Source organism: Xenopus tropicalis, chromosome 3, assembly GCF_000004195.4.
Source record: "Xenopus tropicalis strain Nigerian chromosome 3, UCB_Xtro_10.0, whole genome shotgun sequence".
NCBI lineage: Eukaryota > Metazoa > Chordata > Amphibia > Anura > Pipidae > Xenopus > Xenopus tropicalis.
The window spans coordinates 104,530,890-104,546,629 of NC_030679.2; the positions used below are offsets into that span (position 1 = coordinate 104,530,890).

The window sequence follows — 15,740 nt, forward strand, 5'->3', positions numbered from 1 at the left end:
TATAAATGCTATTATAGTTGAAAGCAGTAATTTAGTCCCTTCTGGTTTGGACTTCTGACATTAGTGTAGAGTCAGTTTTTCCCCGAGGTCTGTTAAACAGCTGGCAACTACTACATTTAGTGGTGTAACGTGAAAGGGCTGAGCCCTCCACACAAATAATCATTGGGTAGCCCTGTGCATACAGTGCTTCTTCTTCAACCCCCACCTCCTTTTAGAATGACAGTTAAACCAGCAGAAGAGGTTGGCCAGAGGAACTACCTACCACACAGCAGACCCCAGAGTTCATGCCAATCTATCCCTCTGCTTTACAGTCACACCACTAGCTACAGCCAGGGAAATATTGCTTTCAAAAACAATTACAAACAGTTTTAAAATCCTTGAAATGTTAAATTAATCTATATCAGAAAGATGCTTAGAATAACATTTACGTCCTTTAAAATAGTTTTTGGGTGGAGAGTACTAATTTTATCACAGCACAACACTAAAAGGGTAGATGTATATGAACAAGACGTTTGGTCAATGGACCTCACTGCCTTACTAGAACCATGAAAGCAGCTAAAACAGGGAGAGCAAAAGGTCAGCACCTGAAACCAGACTTCCTTATTGCATCTTACAAAGTAAAGCATACTTCATTGCAATTTCACACAGGCTGCAGGCCACTTTAAAGGAGTAATTTACCTTTAAATAAACTCTTAGGGGTAGATTTATTAGTTTGAAATTAGAGATCACCACAGCATATTCAACAATAGGTGAACATTTACTTTCACTCATTGATAAATCCTAAAACTTCAATAGGAATGAATAGAATGTGGGTGAGTTTTTCCTGTGGGGAGCTCTATTCTGACATTTTGATACATCTGCGCCTGTATATAATGCAGCCAGTGTCTTATTATATAGCTTTTTGTTCAGCAGCCATCTGGTTGCTATGATCCCATATATCCTAGGAACTACACAGTGGTTTTAATGATGACATGAATAAAATAGGTTTAATATAAATATTAGTAATAAGAATCAGCAATAATAAAAAGGTTGCTTTCTAGAACATCAGCTCTTTTGGCTGTCCTATCTGAGTGTCAAAGAAGCAGGAGAGGAAGGAAAATAATTCAAAAACTTTAAAACAAAATATTAAAACTTCATAACCACTCAATGAAACTTCTTACATCAAGCAAATATCAAGAAATGGCACTCCAAATTTTACATAAATCATACCTGACCCCGCTTAAACGACACAAAATGGGCAACTTACCTACATCAAACTGCCTACGCTGCAACACTCCAGAAGCAGACCTAGAACACTGCCTCTGGACATGCCCAACAATACAAAATTTCTGGACAGAAATCAGCAATTATTGGTCTAGCCTAACAAACAAAACCTTACACCCCTCCTTGGAATGGGCACTCTTTAGCAAATTAAAACAACCGACCCCACTCACAAAATCAGAGAGAGTCCTCGCAGAATACCTCGCCGCTGCCGCACGCAAAACAATTTTACATCTTTGGCTAACTTCAGAACAACCAACAATAGAATTGACCAAACAAAAACTGCATCACATCTTCTATATGGACTGGCTGGAAACAATGATACATAGAGAACAAAATACAACCAAATTTTTTACACATTGGGAAAACTACATAAGATCTCTTCCAGAACAGGCAAAATACTTAACAATATACTCCCTACAGAACACGACATGGTACGAAACAGAACTCATAAGAAACAACCAACTATTAGCAGAAACTCAGAAATATATACAAACAATAACAAAAGATGAAAGATCACAACGATCAGAGCCTCCCAGGAGTCACAGAACTGCTAAGATACTATCAAGGAGAACAAATACCTCCTAAGAAAAGAATAAACAGACTGAGCTCAAAGGTGGGTCAACAGGTTTATATTTTATTAGTTGAATAAAAAAATAAAGTTACAATAACAATACAGAAACTGTGAAATGCCATGAATAAAGCATGCTGTAAAATAAACAAATGACTTTATTAACAGAAAGAAAAAAAAAAAAAAAATGGCATAAAACAAACAGAATGTATGTACAATATATATGTAAAAAATCTCAATAAAAACATTATTAAAAAAAAAAAAAAAAAACTTTAAAACATAAAAAATAAATTCCAACTGAATAGGTTATTCTACACCTTACTAAAAGTTGACACAGTTTAACTACCCCATTAAAATTCAGTTAGAATAGAGTGTGTGACTGAATATTTACAGATGTATTAAATGGCACCTCAATTTTGTTTACACCAGAAATTTGCCTCCTAGGTGTGGTCGACGAGGTAGTAGAGCTTAATCACCAAAGAGATCCCTCCTATTTATGGCCAGGAAAACCATAGTCACTAACTGGATGTCCTCTAACCCCCAACACTAGGGCAATGGGTAGCCTCAATCAGCTCTAGACTACCGGTAATTCAATTGACATACATGTTGAGAGGCTGCCCCCGTAAATATGAGAAAATATGGTAGAACTGGTCATTAGCAACAAGCTAGAGGGAATCCCACCTCCTCACTGAATGGGAACATTAGACTAAACTACTAATGCTATGTATTGATGTTTATAACTACACCAATCTATTGGCTGTGATTTACAATTGTGCTGAATATGTACTGTACCTGACCTGATGTAAATATTCCTCCCCATCCCCTACCCCATTTCAAAAGCCACAAATAAAAACCTTTAAAAAAAAAAAAAAGGTGCAAGGTGCCTGCTAGGTAGCTATGTAATCTTATTGTCTGAATCTAACAACAGCATGGGAAACATCAACTGACATGCAAGGTATTTTTGTGCCACTTGCAAATTACACCATTTTCATTGCAAATAATTTACTCTATCATTTAAAATTCTATTCTTGAACCAACAAATGTATTTTCTCTTAGTTGTAAAATTGGTGTGTAGGCGCCATCTCAGTGCCTTGTGCGTGAGTCCGAACTTTCAGAAGGAGCCAGCGCTACACATTAGAACTGCTTTCAGATAACCTATTGTTTCTCCTACTCCCATGTAACTGGAGGAGTCCCAAGTCAGACTTGGATTTATTACTATTGAGTGCAATTCTGATATCTACTGGAGCTGCTATCTTGCTCCCTCCCCATTGTTCTGCTGATCGGCTGCTGGGAGGGGGGTGATATTACTCCAACTTGCAGCTCAGCAGTAAAGTGTGACTGAAGTTTATCAGAGCACAGGTCACATGGTTGTGGCACCCTGGTAAATGAAGAATATGGCAGCCCCATGTGAAATTTCAAAATTAAATATAAAAAAAAAAAATCTGTGTTGTTGAAAAACGGATTTCAATACAGGATTCTGCTGGAGAAGCTCTATTAACTGATGTATTTTAAAAATATCATATATTACAATAAACTTTTTTTCTTTGCACCCAGGGCTACTACTTTGGTGACAGGTGTGCTCCACTCTGTACTCTCTCTCTTCAGCTATTGAAGGAAAAATACCCTAAAACAATTATAGGAACAGTTCCAATAACTCAAGTGTGTGCCATTTCCCAGTTATCCCACAGATACACAACAGAACATTGCAAAAATCTGATTTGCTCAAACATATAAATGAAAAATTTCTTACGGGAGAACCTTACAGAAATGATGGACCACTCACGTATATCACATTGAATAACTTTTTTTTACATTAAAAAAGTTGTGTTGCACATCCCTGTAGTTAAAGGTAACAGTCCTCTACTGAAACGCGATTTTAAAATTCTCTCTTTTAAGGATGAAACAAAACTATTATCTTGGTTAGAATGCTACACGGGAGATCTTGGAGTGAAGTTATTAACACATTTCTTGCTTGGTTCAGGGCACAATTTTGCAGCAGATGCCTATAAATGAGAACCAAACATTAAAAAAAAAAACCCAAGCATTATAGGCCTATGATTAAGTGTGCCTGCACACAAAACGCATAAGGTTTTTTTTGTTTTTTTAAATGAGCGAACAAACTTGAATTTTAATTGACTCCAGTGGATGGTCCTGGTATGTGTTAAGCTGTTTTTTCGTTCACGAGCAAAGAAGTTGAACACATTCTGCCAAATCGACACCGGTTTCAGCTATGACAAATGTGCCAAATTGAAAAAAAAACAGATGCTAAAGTGAGAATACAGATGTTGAGGTTAGGAATATTTAGTTATGACTAACTATAGTTGGTGTGGTTGATGGAGAAAGGAAATTAGATTAGCTGAGATGATAAAAGACAATAAGTAAGTTGGCCAACTTACACCAGTAAGATGACATTTTATAGCAAAGGAGCCATTTAGACAGCTTACAAAGAATGTAAAGGTGGTCAAATCAAGACTGCACTTGTTCGGACACCTTTATCCAAGGTTCTCTCCTGATTTTTCAATGACATCATCATCCTCACAAGTAAAGCGATACTCAAATAAATTATTAATGCAGTTCTTGCCTTCATAATGGAGCAGAAAGGGCATATTATCCAACAACACAAATATAGTCAATTAGGATTAAAGGATTAAAAAAAACAATAAGAAGTCTACTATTCCATAGGTACACAATTACAACAACAATAATTCCCTTATATATAATTGTTTAAACAAAATAGAGAGGCAATGCAGAAAATGTCAGATGTATATCTACCCTGGGGGAATGGTAACCAGACTTTTTTTTTAACTGCATCCAATTACTGTCAGAATGCGCAGAAGACAAAATGATTAGCTAAGAAAAAGAATCCCAAATCATAGCCATTATACTGCTTAGAAGATGAGTCAGCAGGACAGATTTTACAGATCAATATTGCAGCAAACTTAAACCACATTCTTGGGCCCTCAGTAGCACTGACACACCAATATGCCATTAATTGTGCAATAGTCACTTGCAAAAAAAAAAAAAAGGGTGGGGTAATTAAAAAATAAAATTACCTAGAAAGTATATAACATGAACTGTACATAACCTCTAATGAGCTTTCTATACATGCAGTAGGCAAAGAGTACATGCGATTTGAGACACCACTAGAAAATACTGCATGTGGGTTCCCTGAGCAACGCTCTCTAGTTGCTGAGGAAATGCCCAAGAGTCTATAACCAGCAGTGGGTATTAAACAGCCAAAGACTACAACAAAGCTCCATTTTAAGCAGTAGCACCTAGTGCAGTAATTTTTCCTGCTGCTTCCCAAGAGATGCCATTGGGCTCACCTACCGGACCAAACTTCTTTTCAATACACAAATAAGCTCTCACTCATGATCTCTTTAAAGAAACCTATACAGCCTGTACTTAAGTCCTCAAGTAATATTGATTATTAGCAAATTACTACAGGTATGGGACCAGTTATCCAGAACGCTGGGGAGCTGGGGTTTTCCAGATAAGGGATCTTTCCATTATTTGGATCTTCATACCTTAAGTCTGCTAAAAAAAATAAATAATTTAAATAAAACCATTAGGATTATTTTGCCTTCAACAGAGATTAATTATATCTTAGTTGGGATCAAGTACAAGCAACTATTTTACCATTGTCAAGGAAAAGGAATTTTAAAAATCAGAATTATTTGCATATACTGTAGTCTATGGGAGATGACCTTTCCGTAATTCAGAACATTCTGGATAACGGATCCCATACCTGTAAAACATTCTTATCTAAATTCATGTTGAAAATCTGCCCTGACTCATTTGGCACAGTGCCCAAAACCCCCATATGTGGTAAAAGACACAGTTTGCTCAGGAGAAGTAACCAATAAGATTTTTGCTTTTAAGCTGGCTATACACGCACCAATATTACCATAGGAAACAAGGATTTGTGCAATATTCTGTGCTTGTATGGAGGATTGACAAGGCAACAGATATCGCAGAAGCCTTGGATATCTGTCATCTTGTCAATCGAATGGGGCAAAGGATCAATGGCGCCTGAGCAAAGTCATGCGTTTAGGGCTGAATCATCAGACAGGGGTCGAATTCCTATTGTTTCTACCTCCATATCCGACAATTCAGCCCTGAACGCTAGTGAAGGGTACAAACAATCTTTCAAGATCGGAATAGTAATGTGTATGGCCACCTTTACACAATGCTACCTGCTGATTGGTTGCTATGGTTGATAAGAAGTGTAGCAAATTTTGCTCCTGATATTACATAACCCCATAAGCATTCTCCCACTCTCCTAGGCAACACTACTACAAATCTCTACCTTCTGATTTCTTTGTTTAAAGGATCATCTAGCTTACAAACACACAACACCCTGTCTCTGTCTGCATTGTTTCACCCTCTGAAGGTCATTCAAGAAAATGAGGTATAGGTGGCATAATAAAGATACATTTTGTTATTTTCATTTAAGAACAAACATAATTGAGCATTGCTAGCACTCCTTCCTTTCGTATCCATAACCATATTAGATTATAGCTCTGTGATCTTATTTATTGTAGAAAGACTATCCTTTAAACATGATATAAAATGATAGTGCTGCTATAATAGATTTTTTTAAAAACAAGTACACAATGAAGAGTTTATTTTAGTAATATTGTTAAATAATACTTTATCATATTAAAGGTAATTATGTAGATCTACCTTAATCAGCAAAGGGAACAATTTTTGTTTAAAACCCCACTGTGTACAAATTTGTGAGATCAGGAGAACCATTATAAATGAATGTAGCGATTACTATAAATAAATAAAAAATCTGCAATGACTACTAAATTACTAATTTTTTTAAATATTGTATTATTTAGTACATTGCAGTATTACTGGAATCAAGCCTGCATGTGCATTTCTGATTTCTTAAGTGATGAGAAGCATACTGCTATATTTACACTGGAATAGCTTAGAGTGAAATCACACATGACTGTGGAAAAGAGGTGCCTACATTATACCTCAGCTTTTTTGTGATTTGTTTTGTGGTTTTTATGTCTCTCCTTGCCAAAAAAAAACAAGACATCTGCCATTTCTGAGATGAAAGATGACTTGTTCAGTTATTTAACTACTCCATATATTGCTATCTATAGAATGGACTTATTTGTTACTGTCATTAACAGCTGACAGGATCCAAGTCTTAATATCTACAAGCACTAAATTTTGATGACAATTATGATACTTGGTTGTGCAATACTGTAGAATCAATGCATGTTTTATCCACCTTGCAGAAAGAGTGGAATGGTGGCTCAGTGGTTTACAGCTCCTCCTTGCAATTGCTAGGGTCCTGAGTTTGAACAGACCTGGACATGCAGTGTGTGGGAGGGGTTTCCTCTGGGTACTCTGGTTTCCTCCCACACTTCTCAAAAAACTAGGCCAACAGGGCAGCTTATCAGGTACAATGCTGACAAAAGGGCAAAAACAAATAAAATGCAAATATACACCTAAAATAAACATTTTACCACAATATATGTTGATAGTTTAGCATTCTTTATTTAGTATGTTTTTTGTGATTGTTAAAGTGCGTACATTTGTTCGGTAGCGCTTTTCTGTAGCCTCGTTCTGTAGCTTTAACTGCTTATTGCTAGTGTTTTCTTACCCTAGCAACCAGGCATCAGTTTGAATGTTGGGATAATTTAGTTAATTTTAGTTAACTTTTATTTCAATGGAATTGTGTTGGGGCATCCTTAATTAAGCAGGAACTGGGGATATTGCGGATAGCAGACTTAGCAATTATAGGGAGTGTCAGTAGCTTCTTAAACTATTAATAGTATTGATTCAAAGAATAAAAGCATAAGTTTTCCTCTTAAGACAACACCTTAATAATGCATTACAAGCAGGTTCCCAATTTACTTTATGGTCTTTATTAAGGGCAGGTACTCAATTTAATGTGACCGTATTCCCACTTATAAATCAAGAGTGTTGGCAGTGACGGGTAAACAAACTGTCCGCATGTATGAGCAACAATAACATTTAAGAAAACGAATTAGCACCAAGGTCAGCCTGTCACTGCTTTTCATACATGAGATTGGGTGCTTTCCATTCACAAGTATTAGGAGTGATAACAGGAAAAGTGGGGGGGTCTATTGTCTGCGGCTTTTGTTTCTGCTAGATGGCAAACATGGCCAGTGTGCCAAAGCCCTTAAAGGGAAAAGCATAGAGAACAAAACATGACTCTCAAAATAAGGCTATAACACCATGATGAACTGGGAAGAAAATAAAAAGGGTAACAAAAAAGGAAACATGAGAATAGAAACTGAAGAGAAAATAAATTCAGATGAAAAGCTTGGAATAATCACAAGTGGATAGACTGAAAAATAAGACAGTTTAATAAATGTGCCCTTTCATTTAATAGAAGAGTATTCCCAGCAATTTGTTTTTTTTTCTTCAGGAACATTTTACCAATAGTTGTTAGAAAGTGTTAAAGGAGGCATTGTGTGAAAATTAAGAATTTGCCAGTGCCTAATACTCCTCTAAAAAAGAAGGAATGTGCTGAGTAAAGTTGTGTTTCGGGTTGATTTATTAAAATTTTCCTCCAAACCCTACTTAACTCTTCAATCTGCTCCACTTCCTGCTGCCTCCTGTCCCAAGCTGTGCAGGGGAGCTGGCAACACTAAGTAACACTGCACTGTAGGATAGGAACCAATCAGCAGCTAGGCTGAACTGATAGGGAACTGAAGCCTGTCTTTGCTTGTGTGACTGCAATGCTATGATTGGCTAGCCTCCTCCTACTGTGCTTCAGCAGGGACTCTTAGGACACGCCCACCCCTCATTTGAAACAAGGACAAGGGAGGATCTATAGGGAGCTCTAATTAAGTGGTCTTTTTTTAAAGATAATATTAATTTTTAGCACAAAGTATAACCAGCACCATATATAATGCATTATTGTCTACAAGATTGGAAGGGTTTTTAGACATACTATATGACTTCTTTAAAGAACACATTTTTCTATTACTGATAGATGTGTCAATTATTCATAATGTGTTTAACAGCTTTAAGCAGTTGAGCGTGTATTTTCTATGGGTGTTAATGCAGATAAGCAGCAGTGTCAAGTAGTAACACCAAACTAAATTATTATAATTTCTATTTATAATTATCTATAAACCCTGATTAAAGCATATGCGAGAAGTATAGATTCTGACAATTATTTTACATGCTGAAATGAATATAAAATTGTGAAGTCTGATAAATAACGAGAATGTTTTACTAAGCAGTTTTTGTGACCATTGGGCATCCATTTCTAAACACACATTTTCCTCTTTACTGTTTCTTTCCTGGGAGGACTGTGGCAATAAAAACCCTGGTGCCACTCATCCACCATAAGTGGGTCCAGGGCTAAACTAAGCACTTTATTGGTGAACTGTTCAGAATACTTTTAAGCACTTGTTCAATATTGCTGATGTGATTCTACTTCTTTTTACATGTGAACATATTACACAAAGCATAATTCTTCTATTATGCAATTATTTTAATAACAATCATATCACATCATAATACTGTAACGTCTTCTTGCTTTCGGCAAGATAAGGAAATTGACAAAATTTGCGCTATACCCAGACATTCCCTTACTAAGGGTTAACAGGAACAAAGACCTGAGCTACTTAACAGGCTGGATAAGCCAGACACTGATTTAACCAGTCACTTGTATTAATATTAAATATTAGTTGCATGGCTAAGGTGATTCCACACAAAAGTTGCAATTTTTCAGTTGAACAGGCTGTCCCTGGGCCCACCAGAGAATGTGACATCTAGGGCACATGTTTTCAGCAATTAGATGTATTGATAAATCTTACAGGTGTTATAGAGGGCAATGGTGAAAATAAAACAGAGCTGATAAAACTGTCCTTGGCTAGAGCCCACTAGAGATGTTCTGGTACTTTTGGCATGTCAGTATGACTCTAGTCTAGCACTGATTTTTATCAAAACCTAGCACTGGAGTTAGGCAACATAACATGCAGGTCTGTCCAGAGAACATACAGTGTACTATATAATGTAAAATAAATGAGAGCAAGTTCTTTATGTTTAGCTCCCATGCATGCAAAAAAAATAGGCATTTATACTCACTGCATAATTAAACTTTTCATTGTAATCTCGATCATTGGCTTTCACTCTTCGTTCCTCCTCTGCAAAGAAAAAAGCAAACTAGTGGGTACCAAATTAACAGCAGACATCACTGAAAGCACTCTTTTTAGCTTGCTAATTATTTTGTATTAGTGCTTTTTAAAACAGAAACAAGATATCTTTAATTTCTATATTTCTGGTAAAGTGCCCATCCTTATTAACTAATAGCCCCCACACAGGGTGGTTGCTGACCTGGAGTGGAATGCTGGTTATACCCTTTATTGAAATCCAGGATGCCACAGTTTTTAAGTCTTTTGAGTGCCACAATATTGTTATTATTCTGTAAGTGCAATAAATGTTTTTACGCTTTATTAAACTAAAGGATTTTACACTATTGGTGCTTTTCCTGCACAAAATTATATGATTTTAGCAAGAACCATTATGCCGATTCGGAATATTAAGGAAGATAATCAATTTTGATTCTAATGCGATGAGCCTACACCAAATCAGGGGTTTGTGAGTACCCACCTACATCTGCACACTTTAACTAGTGGGAGAGTTATAGTTTAACAAAAATCCTTCTCTTTCCAATTTAAGTAATAGTTTTCTTTTGCACTGGGTGTCATTCTTGTCCTTTATAAAACCACCCCAGCTAAGTGTTGTATATCGATTTTGAGATTTGATCTCTTTTCTACTGATCACTTGTATGATTATATATTGGATCACAAAAGGTGCATTGTTAAGAGAAACTACTACATTACATTTTTATTTTTATTTTTTTTGCTGTTTCTATCTCTTAGCCAACTGTGCTGAAGTTTTTCTCGTTTGCTTTGAACAAAAGGGATTTGTATGAAGTCCATCAACTTCGGCAGGGATTGACTTTGAACTCTTCATACAGACTTATTTAATTTTCTGACCTGGGGTGGACCAGGTCAGCTGCTACTGTTGATGTTTCTACTAAGTGATGTTTGCCAAGGTGACAGACACTGGGTATGACATAGGCAATTATGGTGGCCACCAAGTCCACTGTTTAACGCTAAAGATCGGCAAGCAACGCAGTTGGGGAGTGGGCAGAGGCCCTGTGTGGTGCGTTTAGTTCTCTTTAAATAAAACAGAAAACAGGGAGTACTTAAAAAGGAATAATGGTCCTTTATTAGAATTTCTTTATTATACCGGCTTAGACTTAGGTACAAACTTGTAACTACCTTGTAACATGCAATTTACAAGGGATGCTGGCACCTGATGTGAAATGGTTTCACTTGAGAAACAAACATTAGTTTTCAGAGAACAACTATTTAAATAGGACATGGGGAGACAGAGTTGTTATTTTTTGGAAAAACATTATTTTGTTAAAGAGGAGTTCAGTTTACTTTTAGGGGCTGATTTACTAATCCACGAATCCGAATGAGAAAAATTCGGATTGGGAAAACAAACATTTTGCGACTTTTTCGTCGCCGTTACGACTTTCCCATAAATTGTCGCGACTTTTTCGTAACCGGTACGACTTGCGCGAATTGTCGCTACTTCTTCACAGCCATAACAAATTTCGGGAATTGTCGCAACTTTTTCATTGCCATTATGCCTTTGGAGAATTGTCGCGACTTTTTCATTGCCATTATGCCTTTGGGGAATTGTCGCGACTTTTTCATTGCCATTATGCCTTTGGAGAATTGTCGTGACTTTTTCATTGCCATTATGCCTTTGGAGAATTGTCGCGACTTTTTCATTGCCATTATGCCTTTGGAGAATTGTCACAACTTTTTCATTGCCATTACGACTTTTGCGAATTGTCGCAACTTTCGTATTGAGAGCTCGAATAAGTCGCGACAATTTGCGAAAAAGTCGCAAAGTACCGATCATTACGAAAAAAACGCATTCGGACGCTTTTCGGACGTTCGTGGATTAGTAAATGTGCCCCTTAGTATTTTATAGAATTGCCAATTCTAAGCAACTTTTTATAAAAAAAAATTTTTTAATAGTTTTTGAATTATTTGCCTTCTTCTTCTTCTTACTCTTTGGAGCTTTCAAACAGGGGTCAGACCCCCACAGCCAAAAAACTATTGCTTTGTGAAACTACAATTTAAATTATTAGATTAAATCTGAAAGATTTAAATTTATGAAAGTGTGTCCTCCAAAGGGCCAAGGAAGTCTCCCCTACCATAATCAAAAACCCATCGCCTTGTCTATGGATAAGACATACACAACCTGAAACTGAATAAACCAAGCTGGACACCAAATCAGAACATGTAGAATTTGGGATCATAAAGGCATGCAGTCCACCTTCTCCAGCTAAAAGCTAATTTTAACATATAGCACATTCATTTAAGAGACTATTATTTTGGATCCAAATATGTATTTAATGGTCTTGTGGTAATTAGCACACATCTAAGGAAGGTCTTTCAAGACGCTAGTGTTGGGTAACTGGGCCAAAACATGGGAAACACCCAGGTCAGGTAGGTTCAGGCTACCAAAGCTCTGTTTTACCCCCCTCTGAGGGTTAGAGGGTGCATATTGGGTAGAGTTCCAACTTCATCTTCATATATTTTTATGGATTGGGGTATAGATTTTAATCAGCATAACGAATACATTTTTATTATTTTATACTCCCACTATGTTTGTATTCCAGGCCTGAGGTGTATATATTCCAGTAAGAAGCCGTCATTAGGTCATGATTTCTTCTGGCATTTTTATCAGAAAGTGTTCTCCAGCTCTGATCAGACAATTCCCTTTGTTTGCCCCCTACATGATAAAATCTTACAAGTCTACTCAAAATCTCTCACTGAACCAACTTGTTATGTAGCAGAAAACTTGCTACATAGTTGCATCAATTTTAATTCAATGCAGGGGTTCATGCAGATTAGGAAAATCTTTTGTTTCTTTTCAGTCATGCCAGAAAGATAATTTCTTTTTTTCCTCAGGGTTACAAGTGCTACCAAATAAGGGTCAATTGTAAATTTGCCCTAATGTTTATTTCAAACCCATGAATCTGTAATAATAGCTGGAAAATTATATGGCATCACCCAGTTTCACACATCTCCCTGCACACACAGTTGTCATTACCCTGCTATACCTTCATAACAGGTGTAGCCAGCCTATGTGACAAGGCTTAAAAGACAACTGCAGCAAAAATGAATACTGGTAAGTTATAAATATTATATTTACTTCAATTTCAAGGCACTTGATAGGCTTTCAAAAAACTTCTTAAAAAATTACATTTATACTCTGTACAATTATACTCTGTAAAAATGACTCACTAGTGGTTGTTCTTCTGAATACCTATATTAACACCTTTTTCAGTAGAAGCACCAGCATCTTTTATCTGCCTTTCCTGAGTTACCAATAATATGTAAAGGTATGGTAATTAACTTATGTATGAATTAAAAGCTACACTTACAAGACCAGGCTATGTGTGAGCCAGCTGCCAAAAGTGTTGCCATTCTTTTTAAAGGCTACAGTTAAGATTGTTACTGGTGTCATTTGTATCTGAATGATGTTATCCTTGTTACTCATTCACTAAAAGATCTTTTTTTTTTTAAAAAAAAAAAGTGACCAAGGCAACAAAACCCAGTATAAATAAAGGTTATTGCTCATATTAGTAAGAACACTAAAACAGTCATAAAGGAAACAAATTATTTGGAGACCTTATTACAAAAAGTCTAAAAATAACTGCAGGACTCATTTAAAGGAGAAGAAAAGGCTAAGTCACTTGGGAGTGCCAAAATGTTAGGCACCCCCAAGTGACTTAAATCGCTTACCTTGTACCCCAGGCTGGTGCCCCTGTACGGAGAGAACAGCACCAGCCCGGGGTAGCAGCGAGCGCTTCCTTCTTCCTGTTTTGCGTGCTTGCGCATGTGCAGTAGAGTGAAAAGCCGAACTTAAACAAGAAAGTCAGCTTTTGACTCTACTGTGCATGCGCCGGCGCAGGGATTTTGCCAGCAGAAGAAAGAGGAAGAAGGAAGCGCTCACTACAGGTACCCTGGGCTGGTGCTGTTCTCTTCTAACAGGGGCACCAGCCCAGGGAACAAGGTAAGCAATTTAAGTCACTTGGGGGTGCCTAACATTTTGGCACCCCCAAGGGACTTAGTCTTTCATTCTCCTTTAATAGCCTTTATATAATGAGGGGCCTCCGGACAAATAATCAAATCAACCTATTTTGGCCCAAAATGTTGGCAGGCAAATTTGGTAACAAGCCACTCATATGGTGACCTTATATGGTCAGCTTAACAGACAGCAGGTGAGGAAAGAAAGGTGCTTGTTTATATTAAGGGCTTCTTAGTGGACTGCGGTTTAGTTTTGATTATGTTTGTAGGGATCAAGAAGTAGAATGTAACAAGTTTAAATACTACCCAGTTCAGAAATAAAGGTTTCTTCTTTAGCACAAGCCCTATTTAAGCCTTTAAGCAGCAATTTACTTACTTTTTATATTAAGTAAAATGTATTGGCATATAATCTAAACAGGGAGTCTTAATATTATGCATTTTATTTATTTAGACTGCAATCTCTATTATACTGGTTAAGTTATATTTTTGTACGTAATCACTATTTTCAGTTTATACATGTATATATATATATATATATATATATATATATATATATATATATATATATATATATATAGATATTCATATTACTACATGCAAACTTGCTTATGAAACAAAAACACAGTGGTTAAAAAGCTGTCAAATGGAAACATTCTTTCTATATAGGACTACACACTACTGAACTGAATGGGAGTGTTAAAATCATATTCATTGTCTAGGTAACTAATTTAGTAATTCATGGAAGGGATCTTCAATATAGTGTCAAATTTCCTCATATTTAGGGAACCCATGCAGGAATAATGCTCAGTCAATTTTAATAAAAAAGTGTTTCCAATAACATTAAAATATTAATTGCACCGTTTTTAAGACAGAAAACAGCAGCATCCTTATTAAACATTTTCAGATTGTGAAAAACAGTACCATTCAAGAAAGTAATTTTTGCTCTAAAGAACAATCTTTGCAAAAGCCTTTTTTTAATGCTCAATCTGCAACATTAAATGAAGGAAAAAGATATAAAATACCTTTTGGCCCCACTTTTATTTTCATCTTATGTTATATAGAATAGAATCTTCCAAAGAGCAAGTATGCTAACATCCTTGTCCAGCCTGCTATATGTTTGGCTCTGCAATATTCCTGCATAGTGTGAAGCTGAAGTAGAACTGCATACAGTGCTTCAATGGATCAAATATCTCCCAAGTGCTCATCTATCTGATCCCAGCATTACCGCTTGCAGCCAACGAGCTGTCTTCACTGACCCTCCTTTGTTTTGCTGCATTATTTACATTGCAACTGCACATTACAAATCTGATGGAGGATATTTAATCTACCTCAGAAAACAAGCAAAAGTAGCATGCTAGACAAGTAAATAATGCCATTCTCCATAACATACACACTACACATGAAGAATTAAACAAGGTCACGGTTTGCTATATATCTGATAAAGGTCCCGGGTGAGGACCGAAACGTTGATCTAAATAAAATAAAATTGATGAAATTTTCCTGGTGTGCATCAGAATTTTTTACATATTGATATTGTTTTTCTGATTGAAAATCTGCTATACATCTATATATCCCAGTGATGGGATGTCTCAAATACATTCTTCCTTTGTCTAAAATATATCCTCTGCTTTAAAATATCTAGTGAATAATGTACTCTATAATGTAATATAAGGGTATTACAAGCCAGAGAGGAGTTCCTTGATGATGTAAAAGGTCATGAAACTTGGAGGTGACTTAATGAAGAAGGAAAGGTAAAAACTAAGAAATGTTTATGAAAAAAA

The 15,740-nt window shown here is 36.3% G+C and overlaps 1 protein-coding gene across 1 annotated transcript in view; it reads right to left on the reverse strand.

Moving 5' to 3' along the window:
• atp8b4 (ATPase, class I, type 8B, member 4) overlaps positions 1-15,740 on the reverse strand; it is a 116,793-nt gene that overhangs the window by 98,782 nt on the left and 2,271 nt on the right. The window contains exon 3 of the mRNA XM_002936572.5: positions 9,923-9,981. Within this exon, the coding sequence (XP_002936618.2) occupies positions 9,923-9,981 (59 nt within the window). The remainder of the gene's footprint in view (positions 1-9,922; positions 9,982-15,740) is intronic.